The sequence below is a fragment of the Amphiura filiformis genome, chromosome 8 (assembly GCF_039555335.1).
Source record: "Amphiura filiformis chromosome 8, Afil_fr2py, whole genome shotgun sequence".
In the NCBI taxonomy this organism is placed as follows: domain Eukaryota; kingdom Metazoa; phylum Echinodermata; class Ophiuroidea; order Amphilepidida; family Amphiuridae; genus Amphiura; species Amphiura filiformis.
Window position 1 is genome coordinate 37,202,180 of NC_092635.1, and position 16,407 is coordinate 37,218,586.

The 16,407-nt window shown below is 36.1% G+C and overlaps 1 protein-coding gene across 1 annotated transcript in view; it reads right to left on the minus strand.

The window, feature by feature from the left end:
• Window positions 1–14,811, minus strand: part of LOC140158998 (MOB kinase activator 1B) — a 31,727-nt gene extending 16,916 nt beyond the window's left edge. Inside the window, exon 1 of the mRNA XM_072182298.1 lies at window positions 14,614–14,811. Within this exon, the coding sequence (XP_072038399.1) occupies window positions 14,614–14,633 (20 nt within the window). The 5' untranslated portion in view covers window positions 14,634–14,811. The remainder of the gene's footprint in view (window positions 1–14,613) is intronic.
• Window positions 14,812–16,407: the final 1,596 nt, after the last annotated feature.

Consider the following 16,407-nt stretch of genomic DNA (forward strand, 5'->3'; position numbering starts at 1 on the left):
GTGAAACATGTTTTATTTTTTACTTTGCCTTATAATATTACAATCATCATGACCAATGCATGGTAAAATTATTCCTTGAATCCCCACAAGTAGCCAAGACACAAAAAATTATTTAAAAGTTGCATAAATTGCATTCTTTTCTTTTCATGTCACAAGCAAACAAAATAATTTGGGGAGATATTTTAAAAATCAAGACCTATTGGCATGGGATCATAATTAGATAAATTAAAATGTGCTTATATATTGCTCTCAAATAAATGCTTGCCCATGTTTTAGTACAGGTAAATGGGAGAGTGTACATGGAATTGTATGCATGTCTATACCGAATATGTAGCCCCTTTCAACACACACATTGGAAATCAAATCCCTGTATAAATGCATATTTATTTCACCCACGGCCACCTGTAGAAAATTAATGGAAAACAGGATATTTTTTTGGAAATTAACCCCATAATCCTGAAAATACAATTTATATCTGGAATACCAAGATCCCTTAAAGGATCTGGAATGAGCGTTTTGAGTGTTACGACAGTATTTTTTTGGGACATGAGAGCACATCAGACATATCAATTGCATTCTGAATACGAAGAATGTCTTTCTGATATCAAATAATTTTCATTTTTGAAATTCACGATATAATACAAATTTTATGACAAATTTAATATAAAAACATATTTTTCACATTTTTTTATAACAATCTTTGAAGTAAATTTTATAAATCTAATAATATATTTTTTAAGTGAATGTAGCTGGGAGGAAAAGCCGACGATCAATTGAAAATTTTGACCTTTCATATTGAAGATATGGATTTTTTTCCCAAAAAGACCTAATTTTTTTTGGTGTTTTGGGAAAAAAATCCATATCTTCAATACGAAAGGTCAAAATTTTCAATTGATAGTCGGCTTTTCATCCCACCTACATACACTTTAAGTATAAACCATCAGATTTATAAAGTTTACTTCGAGTACTGTTAAATATCAAAAATATAAAATTTTAATCATTTGCCATAAAATGTGTATTACATTGCGAATTTCAAAAAATCAAAATTATTTGATATCAGAAGGATATTCTTCGTATTCATAATGCAATTCGATATGTCTGATGTGCTCTAATGTTCCACAATAAATACTGTCCAAACGTTCATACCCCATCCCTTAACTTCAAACAAGCTTTAATATAGTGGAGATAAAAAGGTCAGTTTCTCTTTACTTTCTGTAAAATATTCATATAGGAAGTCATAGTAACCATACGAAAATTACCATGTGATATTTTCTTCTCGGAAATAAGTCAACCTGGCCTAGCTGCTTTCTCTGTGTGTGTTTTTCATGGTCTGCTGCCATTGCAAGCAGTGAAACTGTGAGTCTGACTGAGTCATGCTGGGTGGACGACTAAAAATACAAGCAACCGGCTTACTCCCTACACTCTGACCTACACGTGACATTCAAGGTGTTCTCAAACGTGACAAACGTTGCCTTTCTTCTATTCCGGTGGCATGGAATGTTGTTATGGCCTACATTTTTTAATGTACTGAAGCTTGATTGATGTCAAGTCAACCTACTGAATATTTAGGTTTGATCTATCAACATGAAGCTTATTAAACTGGTCAGCTTTCACAGAAAACAAAAGACCCCACAGCAATGAACTGAGCCTGAAAACACCTAGAGCTTTGTTTCTACTTGTTCAAAATTGTAGGCCTATGATTTGCAGGTATAAACACTGGCATTTGAAATCTATGCTGATGTGCAAAGTTGTACAATCACCCACAAGCTGTGCTTGGATGTAGACTGAAGACCCTGAAGATCTAAGACCCCATTTACCATACGAATTGCTAGCACCTGGAAAACTAAGACCTAAGACCTGGAATATTAAGACCCACGACCTGAAAAACTAAGAACTAAAACCTGGAAAACTACTCCCAAGACCTGAAAAACTAAGACCTAACACCTGGAAAACTAAGACTAAGACCTGGAAAATTAAGATCTAAAACCTGGACAAATAAAACCTGGACTCTATGACCTACGTGTAAGACCTGTAAAACTAAGATCTAAGACCTGACAAATTAAGATCTAAGACCTGGAAAACTAAGAACTAAGACCTGGAAAACTACAATCTACGACCTGGAAAATTAAGACCTAAGACCTGGAAAATTAAGACCTAAGACCTGGAAAACTATAACCTAAGACCTGGAAAATTAAGATCTAAGACCTGGAAAACTAAGACCTAATACCTGGAAAACTAAGATCTCTAGAAACCTAATGACCTGGAAAAAAACTAAGACCTAAAAGACCTAAGACCTGGAAAAGTAAGACCTGGAAAACTTAAGACCCAAAAAGGTGAGACTAAAAACATAAGACATGGATTAATTAACATTAAAATTTCCCCTTTGAATTTATAATAGTGTCACTTATAGTAAGGATGACGTCCTAATAATGCAGGGATGGGGACAAGGTTTATGGATCGAGATGCGCATTATTCGGGACTGTTTCACATTTGTGACGTGTCATGTCAAAAGGAGACACTTTTGGGCAGGATCGTAAATGGAGAAATAGCCAAAAATCTGCCTGGGGCCGATTTTTTCACAATTTGGGTTTGTTGTGAATTTGTGATGTTATAAATGTTTAAAATATTGTCTGATAGTTTCAGACCAGAATATACCGGGCATCTTGTATATTTTGAGACATTTTTCAAGGTAATTCCTACTCTCAACATTGTCAATAATATTTTTAAAGGCCGATATCTCAATTTCCAATTTTATAATACCATAACTTACGAACTCAATATCTTCGCTTAGGAATATCCGATTTCATTGGGGAAAACGGCGTTGTGGAGCAAAATATCTCTATATTTAAGATATGTAAAAGCCTCAAAATTGATAACCTGCCCAAAAGTGTCTCCTTTTGACATGACACGTCACATTTGTATTCCTTGTTTGGAATTTCCAAAATAAGGGTCTATAATCTTTTGTACAGTAAAACAAACAACAAAGACTTATTTCTGGATTTTTCAGATTGACATGGATGTGAGAAAAAACAATTTTTTTATACATGTGCATGCAATTCTTTCCAACATATGGCAAGCATCTTTTCTTGAGAAGGCTCAATTTGGATAATCCTATTTCAGTTTTAACATCAACTGATGGCTGATGCTCATCAGAAAATCAAAAGTCATTTTTTCAACTGGAACATAATTTGATGGCTTGGTACCCATAGCAGGGGTCAAAATTCACAAGAGCGAAGGACGATTCACCCCCAATTTTCCCAAAATAGCCCCCATGAAAAAACAATTGTCAATGGCAAAATATACACAAGGGCTATTTTTCATGGAATTTGTTAAAAATAGCCCTCCTAATCAAAAAAGTATTTTGAGGCCTGAACCATAGACCATCTAAAAACAAGAAATCACATGCTCGTCATCAGTGAGTCATTGTCATTGATCATGTAACTTTTTGAAAATGTAATTAATTATCAGTATATGTTTGCACTACATGTCTGCTGGTAAAAATGATATTAATCACATATTTAAATTTCATTTAGAATATTACCCAGTATGAACAGTCTTTATGACAGCATTTCTCTTTTGGCAAAACCAATTCAATCAGTTAACTTCCGACTCAGTTTCTCTATTCAAAGATGCCACTACGAACTACTCAAAAAGTCTGAAAAACCTGAAATAGCGCGTAAATTTAGAATAAAAAGTCCCAAAATGGGCTAAAAATAAATAAAAGTGCGGAAATTTTGACTTTATAAAAGTAAGAATTCAGACAAGTAGGAAAAGTGGCATCTCTGTCTATTTCAGGCAAAACCTGTAAAATACATATCTGTGCAATTTGCACACTGGTTAATATTTTTCTACTCGGGACTATAAAAAAATTTGCTGATCTGGAATTATTTGGTAACATATAATTTTATGCATTTATATACAGTCACATTTATATTTTGTTTGAGCACCAAGAAAAGTTTACAAAAACATTTGTAACTGACAGACACATTGAGATATTTTTTGAATATTTATATTATTTTCTTTCAAGCTCCACTAGATCCTAGGGGGAATCTTTGGTCCAAAAGAATTTCAGAAAATAACAATTCTTTTTAAAAAGTATAATGATAGCATACATCATGAGTGGGTAATCTACCAGTATTTTATGACAGAAATGAGATATTTTCATGATATGATATGGGTATGTGTGAACCCAATTAGTAACAAGAGCTGCTAATTAGCCACCACAGCTCTCATTAGGTGAACACTGAACATCATCATTATGTGGTTGTCTGCTAGCTAACACCAGCTGGTATTCAGAATTGGTGACAAAGGGTGGCATGATGTTAGCCCCCCAAAAAAAACCCAACAGTGACAGAAACTAATCATAGGTAGGCCTATATACATGTATATTCTCTGTTTATTTTATTTTTCATGGAGGCCTTCCAAGTAATACATTCGTGAGCAGGTTGGTGCTCAGCACAGATCATGGAAAGAGGATTGAGCTGTGTGCTCAGTACTAAATATACATACTATATAGAGGAAAAGAGTGGACTGGAAGAGAATAGAAACTAGTTACCATGGTTACCAAAGGTAAAGTTAAGGGCTCAAGTCTTTGTTAATATTTAAAGAGGATTAAAAAAATTTTAAACAAAATTTCTACTTTTCACAGCTTTACAATTCCTAGAAACCACACTCACCACAGCAACAGGAAGTCACCCTGATGACCATAATGAATTCTTTGAAGTATGCTGGTGAACTTGAAATTGAATCTTTTTGAAAGGAATTTTTAAGCATAACATAAACAATAGTTGTTACCACATAGATCTAGGAGTAGGATTTCAGCACCTGTAAGTTGGTGGGTTGCTTCTTCCCTATTTTCATATTGCTCAATTTGGAGCTGCTGGTCGAAATAATGTAAGGGAGAACTGTTACAACTCATTTCACTTACATGTAGACCTACTTACACTTGTTATGCTGATGATTTATAGAATGCCATACTACATACATGATATCATTTAATTTGAAACCACACCCTAGTACATACACCTACATTTAACCAAAACTGGGACCAAAACATATTCAGTCTGTTCCAATTCCATTCAAAATGTTGATTAGATATTGAACATTTAAATGAGGCTGAAAAGTACAATTTGTTAATTCATCGACTGGAATAGCAGATGACATTTCGAATAAAAATAGTAAGAAATTAGTCTTTATCCAGCACATGTGTTTTCAACATGATGTGTCTATGAAAAGCAAACATAATGACATTTTAATTAACTTATATGTGCATTACAATCACACCTAATACATTGAACATACAGGCTTTTGTTTCTCAGAAGCTTGTAGTACATGTGCATTGTGAATATTAACAGTGAATCATAATGACTATTATTTTTCATATCCAGACATTTCAGCATTAAACACACAGGTGGTATATTTTGCACAGACCAATATATTTTTAATTTCACTGCAAATATTACATATCTGTAGTTACAATGAACTAGGTTTCTAACAACTTTGTTTATTGATGAATTTCAAAATTATGGCATTGGGCGATTAATAAAATCAATTTCTTTGTTATTATTCATTCGTTTAGTGGATTCAGTATGATATTTTAAAATTCATAAACACATAAAAAATTTATGAAATGAAACTAAAAGAATTTCTGCAAATTTGTACCAGTTGCTAAAACTTTTATTTTGGCTTTTTGGGTTATGGGGAAAGGGTTGTTGCAATGTTGTTGTTTACACCCAATAAAACATTTTTTTTTTTTAATTCAGTACCCGTAGGTCTAATTATAAAGTTTCCAGAGCACTGGCATCCTGTGCAGCCTAAATATGTGTATTTTCACTTCATGATAACATACATGTAGATATGGGGCTCTTGTTGACATCCCAGTCTCAAAATAATGTTGACCATAAAATAAATTTAGTCGGTACAAATTTGCCGGGCAAATTTGCTGAACGCCTTAATTTATCATAGATCCTCAGGTGTGAGGTGCTCCAGTCTGTCCATCTAGTAAACACTACATAATCATGTTCATCCCAATTATATTCTACATAACAATAACATAACATTTCTTGCTTTTAATTAAAATCCGCTATAACTTAGGCCTATATAACAACAGGAACCTAACATTTTAATGTTATGAAAGATCAAATCAGATTCCCATCTCTTGTGGTCCCCCAATTTCATACATTGGTGTGAGCACTATATTAGCTAGAGTGCCAAATATACCGCATTTCATCCTCTACTATGCAGGCAGATGACACCAAAATTTCCTACCTCTGACTAGAGCTCTATAAGTAGTTCTACCTACATGTACTCTGCATTACTTGTTTTATTCCACACATTAGTGTCAATATAATCACATTATGGACGCGTTCCAGCATTACATTTTATATTCAGTCTGTTGGCAAAGGTTAGCTTTGCTATTTATAGAGATCTGAGTCATTGTATCAAAGTGGGCCATTTCTAATGGTCGGGAGTTTTCCATTCTATAGGTAGTCATGTAAAACATCTAGTAAACAAAAACATCTTTAAAAAGAGCAACATACATGTAGTTTTAAATACTACAGTTGTCCATGTGCCTGCAACCTGAAGCCTGCTTTGTGTCCTGGTGAAGGGTGCATCACTGATCACTCATGCAGGTACATGTCCATATGTGACTCCTCGCCACAACTGAGCCCGGATGTCGCCAATCATCATTTTTGAGATATTCAACCAAAATATTCTGCTTGAAATTAGCTTTAAAATGATGTATATCATGTCTATAGTACTTGACATTTAAGTAGTGAAAAATCAATAAAACAGTCAATAAATCCTTTCTTTCCTATTGTTTATTGTTAAGTTCGATGGAGCATATCTCAATAGTGGCACTGGCGACATCCGGGCTCAGTTGTGGTGAGGAGTCACATATGTCAAGGATTGTATAAAGCCACAAAGCCAGTTTACCCTTTTTGACAGTTTTTAAGATTATAGACCACTTGACATCAATGTTTATCAACAAAGGCAAGGGACTGGTCTATCAATATGCTTGAACGAACCGCTACACTGTACAATGACATTTTTGTATTATATGAAATGTGGTGGGCGATTTAAAATGCACATGCTCTGAGACAACTAAGATGCGTACACACACTGCACGGCAAAGAACAATGGAAATTGCCATTATAATTTGCACGCATACTGCCGGGCAATGACATCACATGTCAAATGGTCTATAAAAACAAATTTCAGATTTTTTAGCAAAGCCCTATCAAAGTAGTTAGTTTCAATAATTCCATAGCTGACCCCCTCCCACATGTTTGTGGCGATGCCTAAAATTGAAGTGGCATTTTAACATGTATTTATCCATCTGTGCATTCATTGGTTTTTGCATCAGAACTCAGTATATGGTAAGTATGTAGCATTTACAGGGGTAGCGCTAGAACTAAACACTCCAGTGTCCGCGGGGACCCCCGAACTTGCAGAAAATTAAAAAGTAGGGGGTCCGGAGTAGAGTTTGGTGAGTCTGAGTTGCACAAATGCAGGTTAAATAGTATGTCTGCAATAGAGCTAGATTGAAAAACTGGGGGTCTGCAGGGACCCCTGAAGTTGCAGAAAATGTAAAAACAGGGGGTCCGAACTCTATTTTGGTGGGTCCGGGACCCCAAAAAGCAACTTAGCGCTACCCTAGTGTAGCAAAATATAGGACAATTTCCAGACCATCCCTACATACATGAAAACCCATAAAATTTATTAAAGTCACATGTCCAGCCCTGTTTTTCATTACAATGTCCATCAATATTGTGCAAGTTCATTGACATGACAGTTAATAAAGTAATCAAAGCTATATGCAAATTTACATTTTCTGTAGTGTATATCTCTCAAGTCAAGCAGTACTAATCATACTTGGTAATATCAGCTTTCATTTTGTCACAGCTTTAATATAATATCTGTACGTTTTGAACACCTTTCATGCAATAGAGGGTTTTTTTTCAATGTGTTTTCGTATCATTTTCAGTAGATTTTTGTTGGATTATGTACATATAGTACTAGTTTCCATCATAACCACTGCTTATTTGCTCACACAGTTTCATCATGTGACTTCTTCTTATCCAACATGCCACAAATGCTCTTACAGCTCTAAAGCTGCATACAACACTCAAATAACAGCATCTTATTTTTACCTACAGGAGGATTTTGTGATCCTAGACTCCCCTTTTTATAACATTTTTCATTAGATATCAACAATAAATGCTTATTTCCAAAATTTTAGTTGATTCACATTTTGCGTAAGTTATATTGCAGTATTACATTGCTACATAGGCCACTGTTGTTTTCATTCTGGTACACCAGAATTTTTTATACATAAACATTATGTAGTCAGGTTTCCAGTGGTATCAAAATCTCAGGATTTTTGAGAAAAGTGGGGGATGAGGCTGTGGATCACGAAATGCCCTTAATTATCCTTTGTTGTCCCAATTTTAGACTATAGGTAACAAGCATAAATTTGCAATTCATTTTCAAAGAATTTTATTCAAACCACCATTACTCTAACTTTACACCATATTTTGTGGCAAATTGATAATGGTACTTTACAAAAGCAAGGCTAAATGAATGAAATGAGAATAATTTTTGTGACTTGCCCCTGGTTTGAAAGGGCAGGTTGTATTGTAAAGGAACAGGAAATAAGTCTCTTGCCTTCAAGGATTCTGTGAATGAAAATTGCTTATAAATAAGGTCATTAAATGCATGCAATAAAGAATACAAATATCTAAATTGCTGCCTCATGGTGGATTTATCAAGTTCAATCAAAGAATCAAGAAATTTTACATATTTGTCCTCGAGTCATTTGCAGATGTTCAGAAGATTTAACAGAACTCATCTCAAGACCCAAACAGTTAGCTTATTAGAGTTGGGCGACTAAATCACCAATACTCGTTAGTCGTGACTATTACTTGTAGTCGCGACTACGACTATTGAAAACCAAAAGTCGACTGACACAACTACCGTATTGGTCCGAGTATAGTCCCACCCGTTTTTTATGTGAAAATTTTTCACAATTGGGGGTGGGATTATACTCAATTTCAAAAAAAAAAAAAAAATTTCAAATTCAATGCATTTCAAATCATTAATAGAGTATGACATGAATACAAATTATCAATTTTCATATTAAAAATACAAAATATCTTGAAATTTTTTTTTTTTTTTTTTTTTTAGGTCAACCATGAATGATCCTAGCATCTAGGTCTAGGTCCAGGGACACCAAAACCGAAAAAAAAAAACTTAAAAAAAAAAAAAAAAATTTATTATACTCGAGCATGGGACTATACTCGGACTAATCACGGTATATTTAAATGTTACAAAATCACAGTAAAAGCGCCAGATTTCTGCACCAAAACCAACCAAATACTTGCATATAAACTGTGAAAATGTGATAAAAACGTTAGTCATTGTCTTACCAATAGTAACACTATCAAATAAGTAATCATAAAGTCCATAAAATCATCATTAAATTGGTCTTGTTGACTTGTTAATTGTAAATTTGCTCCAAACATTCACCCCATTTTTGGGTCCAATTCTGACCACAGATAGTCGTGACTATAGTCGTAGTCGTGACTATTTGCTGCCGATTAGTCGACTAGGAAAAAAGTGATAGTCGCCCAACTCTACTTCTAGTTCTTATACCCTGTTCTCAACAGTGTACATGTGGATCTACATTGTAGAGCAGTCAGAGGGGCAGCCAATTTGAACAAATTTGGAATACATGTGCTGGCCGCTGGGTATGTACAAAATGGCGAAGCTTTGCACAAGTGAGAAACTTTTGGGCCTACTCAATTACTCAAGTAAAAATTAATGTATTCTCTTCCCTTTTTCTCACTTTTCTCTCCTTTCACCTTCTCTTTTTTTGGGGGGGGGGGGGAGATTCCTATATCCACACCAGAGTGACAATAAAAGAGACATTACACTAAATTACATGACATTTAGAAGAGTTTGTAATTCAAAAGTCAGCCATTGTAGAAATTACGTAGCTGCGGTGCTGTACTGATTAGATGCAGGGAATCGGACTGAATACCCTATTGATAAAAGGTAGGCTGCTGCCTACAAAATGTACTATTCTTCTTTGTCCACCTTTGAAGATGGTATACAAATGGCCATCACCATAAATTGTACATTACAATTTTCTTTTTGGAAGGTTTTTATTTCAAACTCTAATGGTGACCCGCAGGTCAAATTGCTAGAATTTTACATTACACACACCTGAACAGATACAATGCAATTTGCAGACAGCAGCTTAATCAGTGCCAATATTGCAAAATACAACTATACAAACATCCAACCCCCACCCGTACCTGCACTGTCCAGTAGGCAATGAGGATAAAGTGCCTTGCCCAAGGACACGACACGTTGGCACAAGCAGGGTTTGAACTCGCAACCTATGGATTATGAGTCGGGTGCCTTATCCACTCAGCCACACATGCTCCAGAACCCCCCGCCTAATGGTCTAACAGTAACTCGCCTAATGGTCTAACCGTAACTCGCCCAATGGTCTAACCGTAACTCGCCCAATGGTCTAACCGTAACTCGCCCAATGGTCTACCCATAACTCGCCCTTAACTTACCACCACATAACTCGCCAACTAACCATTCCCAAATTTGTGTTCATGTACATACTACATGTACATTTTGTAGGGGTGTAAATTATAGCAGTTTTTCTTTGGTCCCAACCATTTATTTATACAGTCCATGTTCCAACCTTGAATAACATGCACCACGCAATCGAATAGCAGACCGGCACTGCACAGTACCGGCTTTGGCTGGTTACCAGTTGTACTCGTCTATGAAATCGGCAATCGGAGCCTACAAAACGTGGCACATATGTGACATGATCAAGGGGAATGAGTCGGATGTTGCTAATATTGTTTTTGAGATTTTGGCCAATTTCAGTACTCAGATTCTTTTGTTTTATATTGTTTTCAGCCATTGATAAATTGTTCATAACTCAGTAACCAGATGTCCTATTTTAGTGGGGCTTGCATCAAAATGTAACATTTGTTAACTGCCAGAAAATGATGCAAAAAACTTGAAAATTGCTGACATGTGACTCATTCCCCTTGATCATGTCACATATCATGACATCGGGAATTGACGCAAATTTTACTGTACAATCAGTAATACATATACCGGTACCTAGAAAGAATAAAATTCAAATTGAGAAAATATTCTGGGTATGACTTGAAATCATAGAGTATGACATGAAAACAAATTATAACTTTGCATAGTTTTTTTTATATTAAAACACTTGGATTATTTTTCTCGTTTCTTTTTTTTTTAATGTCAACCTCAACCATTAATATTGTTCAATACTAGCATTTAGCTCTTAGGTCCAGGGACACTCCAAAAGCGAAAAAAAAATAACATTATGAATCTGAACATTTTATGAATTTCTAATGTCATAACAATAACATAAATCCAAAACATGTTTTTCCATCATTTTTGCTACCCCATGATCGCACATCTGGGCCACCAAGCATTAGCGTGTTTATACCCGGCTCTCGATCAATTATGCGAGCTTTAAGATAGCAAGGCCAAGGGTACCCTGAGTAAAGATAACCACTTGTGCTGAACGTCAAATTGGTCACTTATCGCTCACTGTTCAAAATGTGACATCTACACCAATTACAGTCCCCGAAACTGTCTATTTTTTAGCCGACCTCAATTCCGAAACATTTAGTGATAGTTAAAATGCGATCCCCAACCCTTTGGTTACCTTTGGACGAATTTGTAGAAATCTCTGCGGAGTCTCCGTGTCTGAAATTCCCCGGTACAAACATCGAAAATGTCGCATTTCTCAGTCCCGGTGATCCGCATCGCTGTTTTCATACATGAATATGCATATCTCTGACCCCTGTAAGGTCAAAAACGTGGCATTGATTTCAACCAATCCACCGATTGTGGCCTTTTCATGAATATTTAATAAGCAGCTTGATACCAGTCAATGAATTTTGAAAAAAGCAGGTGTGCTACAAATCGCACTCCTGGAAATAGTCAGGCGAGCTACATGTGTGCTGTTAATTGCACTCGGTAAGGATTTTAGGTGTGCTATCATTTGCACTCGGTAAGAAGTTTAGGTGGGCTATTTTAATTATTGCACTTGATATTCAGATTTAAGAAGCATTTTATGCAAATTTCCCAGCACTGCCCCACGCACCCACTGCATGACATCACGTGCACAGAACTGACGAATCGTGGTGCGAGGGATCGGTGAAATTTTTGTAAATTTTGGTAAGAAACACCTCGTGCATATTGTCTGTCTCCGTTGAAAAACTGGATCCTCCGCAGTAAAATCCACCATGACCACTTGAAATAAGCTTCCAGCAAAGTCAGAAAAAAATATACCATGTCCAACAAAAAATTATAACTAGGCCGGCAAAAAACGCAATTTTTTGAAGTAAAAAACGAGATCCTAAATTTTGAAAAGCGAGATTTCCCCCGAAAAATGGCACACAAAGCTTTTAAAAACGCCCGAAAATACGAAAATGCAAAAAAAAATCCAAAATGTTGCCTGCCCTCTGTTGTTCAAATTAGGTCAGTTTAAATATATTACAAGACTCACTGAACTGCCGGGCGTGAGTCAAAGAAAAAGTGACCAAAATTTGACCTTGAATTATGTTTTATAGCCAAAATATTACAGTAATTCGATAAATATAATGATATTTGGCCTAAACTTGAACTCATTTGAAATGAAATGTCAGTTTTATTGAGTAAAGTATGACTTTTCCACTCGTCCATTAAAGCTTGCAATGCTGCTGAATTCTGCACTTTGGCGAAAATGGACGAACTTGTATGGCATAAAGCAACATTTTTACAGTAAGTGCACTGCTTGGAAACAAGGTGCGCTATAAATCGCACTCAGTAAAGTGATTTAAGGTGAGCTCTATGCGCGCGAGTGCGATTTAAAATGCATTGACTGTGATACTGACGTCATATCTGAGGTGACAGGAGGCAGCAGATACCATTTTGGTCAACTGAACTCGTGCATTCTTTTGGTTGACATAAATCGAACAAAATTTTCAATAACGGGTAATAGTAGGATTTCAATTTTTTATTAATGAAGTTACTTGTAGTTTTGAGGAATGACAAAGTTGTTTTTGGAAACTTAGATGTTTGTTTCAACCCGGTTTCAACTGATGATGTAGGATCGCAAGGTGAGTGAATTCGTGAAGAGATTTGCTTGTTTGAGTGATAGTAGGATATGGGATGTAGGCTAGTCCTCTGTGTTTGACCGGCTCCGACGTCTCAATTCACACGGAATTATTCGTACCTGCTAACCAGATAGCGTATTGCTTATATGGAACCAGACATAGGCCAAGGGGTTCATTCATATATTTTCAGGACTAGACAGTTGATTATGCCCAAGAGGGGTCGCAAGCGGTCCAGGGCAATGGGCATAAACAATTTAGTCATGAAAATATATGAATGAACCCCGTTCATACATGTACATACCAGAACATGTTGTGATTATTCTTATTTCATCAAATAATAACACAACTTACAACTAACCTACAAGTAACATTATTAAAATAAAAAACATAATTTTCCTTCATTTTCCCTACCCGACGACGATCTCGCAGCAGGGACACCGGTTATGCCCAGCTCTCGACCAACCATGTGCGGCTTGTGCGCTGTTACAATGGGTGTATATGTATGAACAACACTCAACATGCATGCTGGAATACTGACAATCACAATGACTGGCTCAGTGAGTTGTAGTATTAGTAACTACAAATTTCGAACGTTATAGAGGACTTGTTCTCAAGTTGCAGCAGGTGCCATATAATGTTAATTGTTTTCATTATAAATGTCACAAAATTATTGACAATAATTAACAACCTGTTTGACCTCTCCATATATTCATATTTTGTGATGAAAAATGATTATGTGTAATTTGCCATCATTTTTGGAGCAACGATTTTGCCGTACCGACGGCTATAGCCAAAATAACAAATTCTCGATCATTAGAGGATGTACCTTCTGCGTCAGCGTACTTTTCATAGAATAACACGATCGCACAACCTGCATGACCGAACCTTGACCTTGCCTAGAGCAACGAACGTGTGATTGGTCAATTCTCAAAAGCTGTGCATGCGCCGTAAGCGCCGGTATTTGCGTAGACCGGCGTAGTACGCTCGACGCAAATAACTGTGCGTACTCAAGTTGGCTCTCATGATCGAGAATTAATTATTTTGGCTATACACATGTATGTGAATGCACATTAAAAACATAACATACACAGCACCTGTTGGAACTCCAGGTCGGAGCCGGGAGTTACATTACAATTATTGGAACTGCCAGGTAGTGGCCATATCATCATCATCATCATGCATCATTCATGATTCATGAAGGTAGGCGTGATTTTCTTCTTGCAACTTCAAGTCCAAATCATTTAAATATAATAAGAACTGAGGCATATGTTTTTGTACTTTCTGACAGGATAGCTGAGCTGTTCAAAATGGTTATTATTGATGGTGCTCATGTGCTGGTGCATGGGTGACAAAAAATAACCAGGCCTAAAATAAAAATTGACACCCATCATGCATCGATCTAACTCAAGTTTTCAACAAGAAATCTGGATTGTATACTTACAAAATGCTTGTAAAACTCATCCTTTTGACACCTGCAACCGCCAGCTTTCACAAGGATTGCTATGAAACGAATTATTCCAAAGATAAAGTCGTATTCAGTCAAGAAAACAACCTGACTATGCGGTCAATTCCGGCATGAATCAGAAAATTTTGATCTCCTCGCTCCGGTGATTCTGCGGAGAAATGTCGTAAATTTCAACTGCTGAATGACCGCAAAGGAATTTCATATCGAGCAGCTATTCTTTAGAGTTCTTTCTTGTAAGAACCTCGGCAATCAATTATCAAAGCTGCTTTATGTAAAATTGTTTGCCGTCATAGTAATTGAAGGCTAGAAACACTACATTTTCCTATAGCACTTTTAATTTTTCAAAAATTAAAAGATTACCGTTTACAATTTCAAAAAAGCAATGAATTACAATGGTTTCAGTTTCATTAAAATGTTGTATTTTCAATTATTGTATAAAAGCTTCAAATAAATGTAATTTTTCATGTTTTAATAGATGTCAAAGTTTTGACCACAACCCGGAAGTAAAGTTGCTAGAATGTTTGCACTGTTATGCCTATGCAATCCCTAGTAATGCATCTGGAAAATCCCGATTTGTGCTGTGGAGTTTATTTTTCATCCATACGGTCCACACCCGCTCCCTTTTTAGGTATAGTGAAATTTTATTTTTATTTTCTTTATTTCAGAGATAACTTTTTTGTAAAAACGTTTCATAAGTTGCTTCTGTCCTCTGTCTAATGAGCATTTAAGCTATTTCAAAGCAGGTTTTGGTTTTATCTGGAACGAATATAGGCCTACCATAAAACCAACCCACCAGAACCATCAAATAAAAAGAGTACCTCTTCCTCCTCTTCATAGAAACAAGTGATACAACGAATACCGATCTAATGGCAAATCCCAAAAATAAATAAAAAGGCCCTGCCCCTCCTTCTCTTTTTGAACAAATCCGGATTAACTCACTGGTATTTTTTTTACTTACCTGGTAGCCTTATAATTAGGCCTACTTGTGCTTGATATTTTTATTTTTTGTGGTAATAAACCCAGCATTTAAGCCTTTAGCCTAATGCTGTTGAAAGAGTTGATGAAGTATCTTGATAAAGTCACTTATTTGCTTTACGCAAGGACATCATGCCAAGAAATGCGAATAACTTTTAAGTTTGGCTTGAGCATTTTGCTTGAGCCTGGTCCCATCATGATCCAAGTGTGTGTCCTCCACCAGGACCGACTGGTTAAAGAGACAAACAAACAAACAAACAAACAAACAAACAAACAAACAAACAAACAAACAAACAAACATACAAACAAACAAACAAACAAACAAACAAACAAACAAACAAACAAGCAAGCAAGCAAGCAAGCAAGCAAACAAACAAACAAACAAACAAACAAACAAACAAAGGATAGCGTTTTTTTATCATTATTATGTTAAGTGGAAGAGAACATGGACAGTGGCGGCGCCCCGGGGCGGCGCCACGGGGGAGGGGGGACTGAGGGGACAAATGCCCCAGTCAGAACTCTTGCCCCCAGTAAAATTTCACCTTTTTGCGGTAATTTTGCGCAAAATTTGTTGCTTTTGCTCCCGGCGTAACTACGGGGGGGGTCCCCAGGCCGGCCGGTGACCAATTCAACATCGATTCTGTGCCCCTCCAACTTGGTAATCTAGTGGTAGGCCATAGTGACATTATACATTACATGCCTATGAGTGTGATAGTACAAAATATATCATGAGGTCAAATTTTGACTTTTCTATTTCACGAGGCGCAGCCGAGTGAAATAGGTCAGTCAAAATTT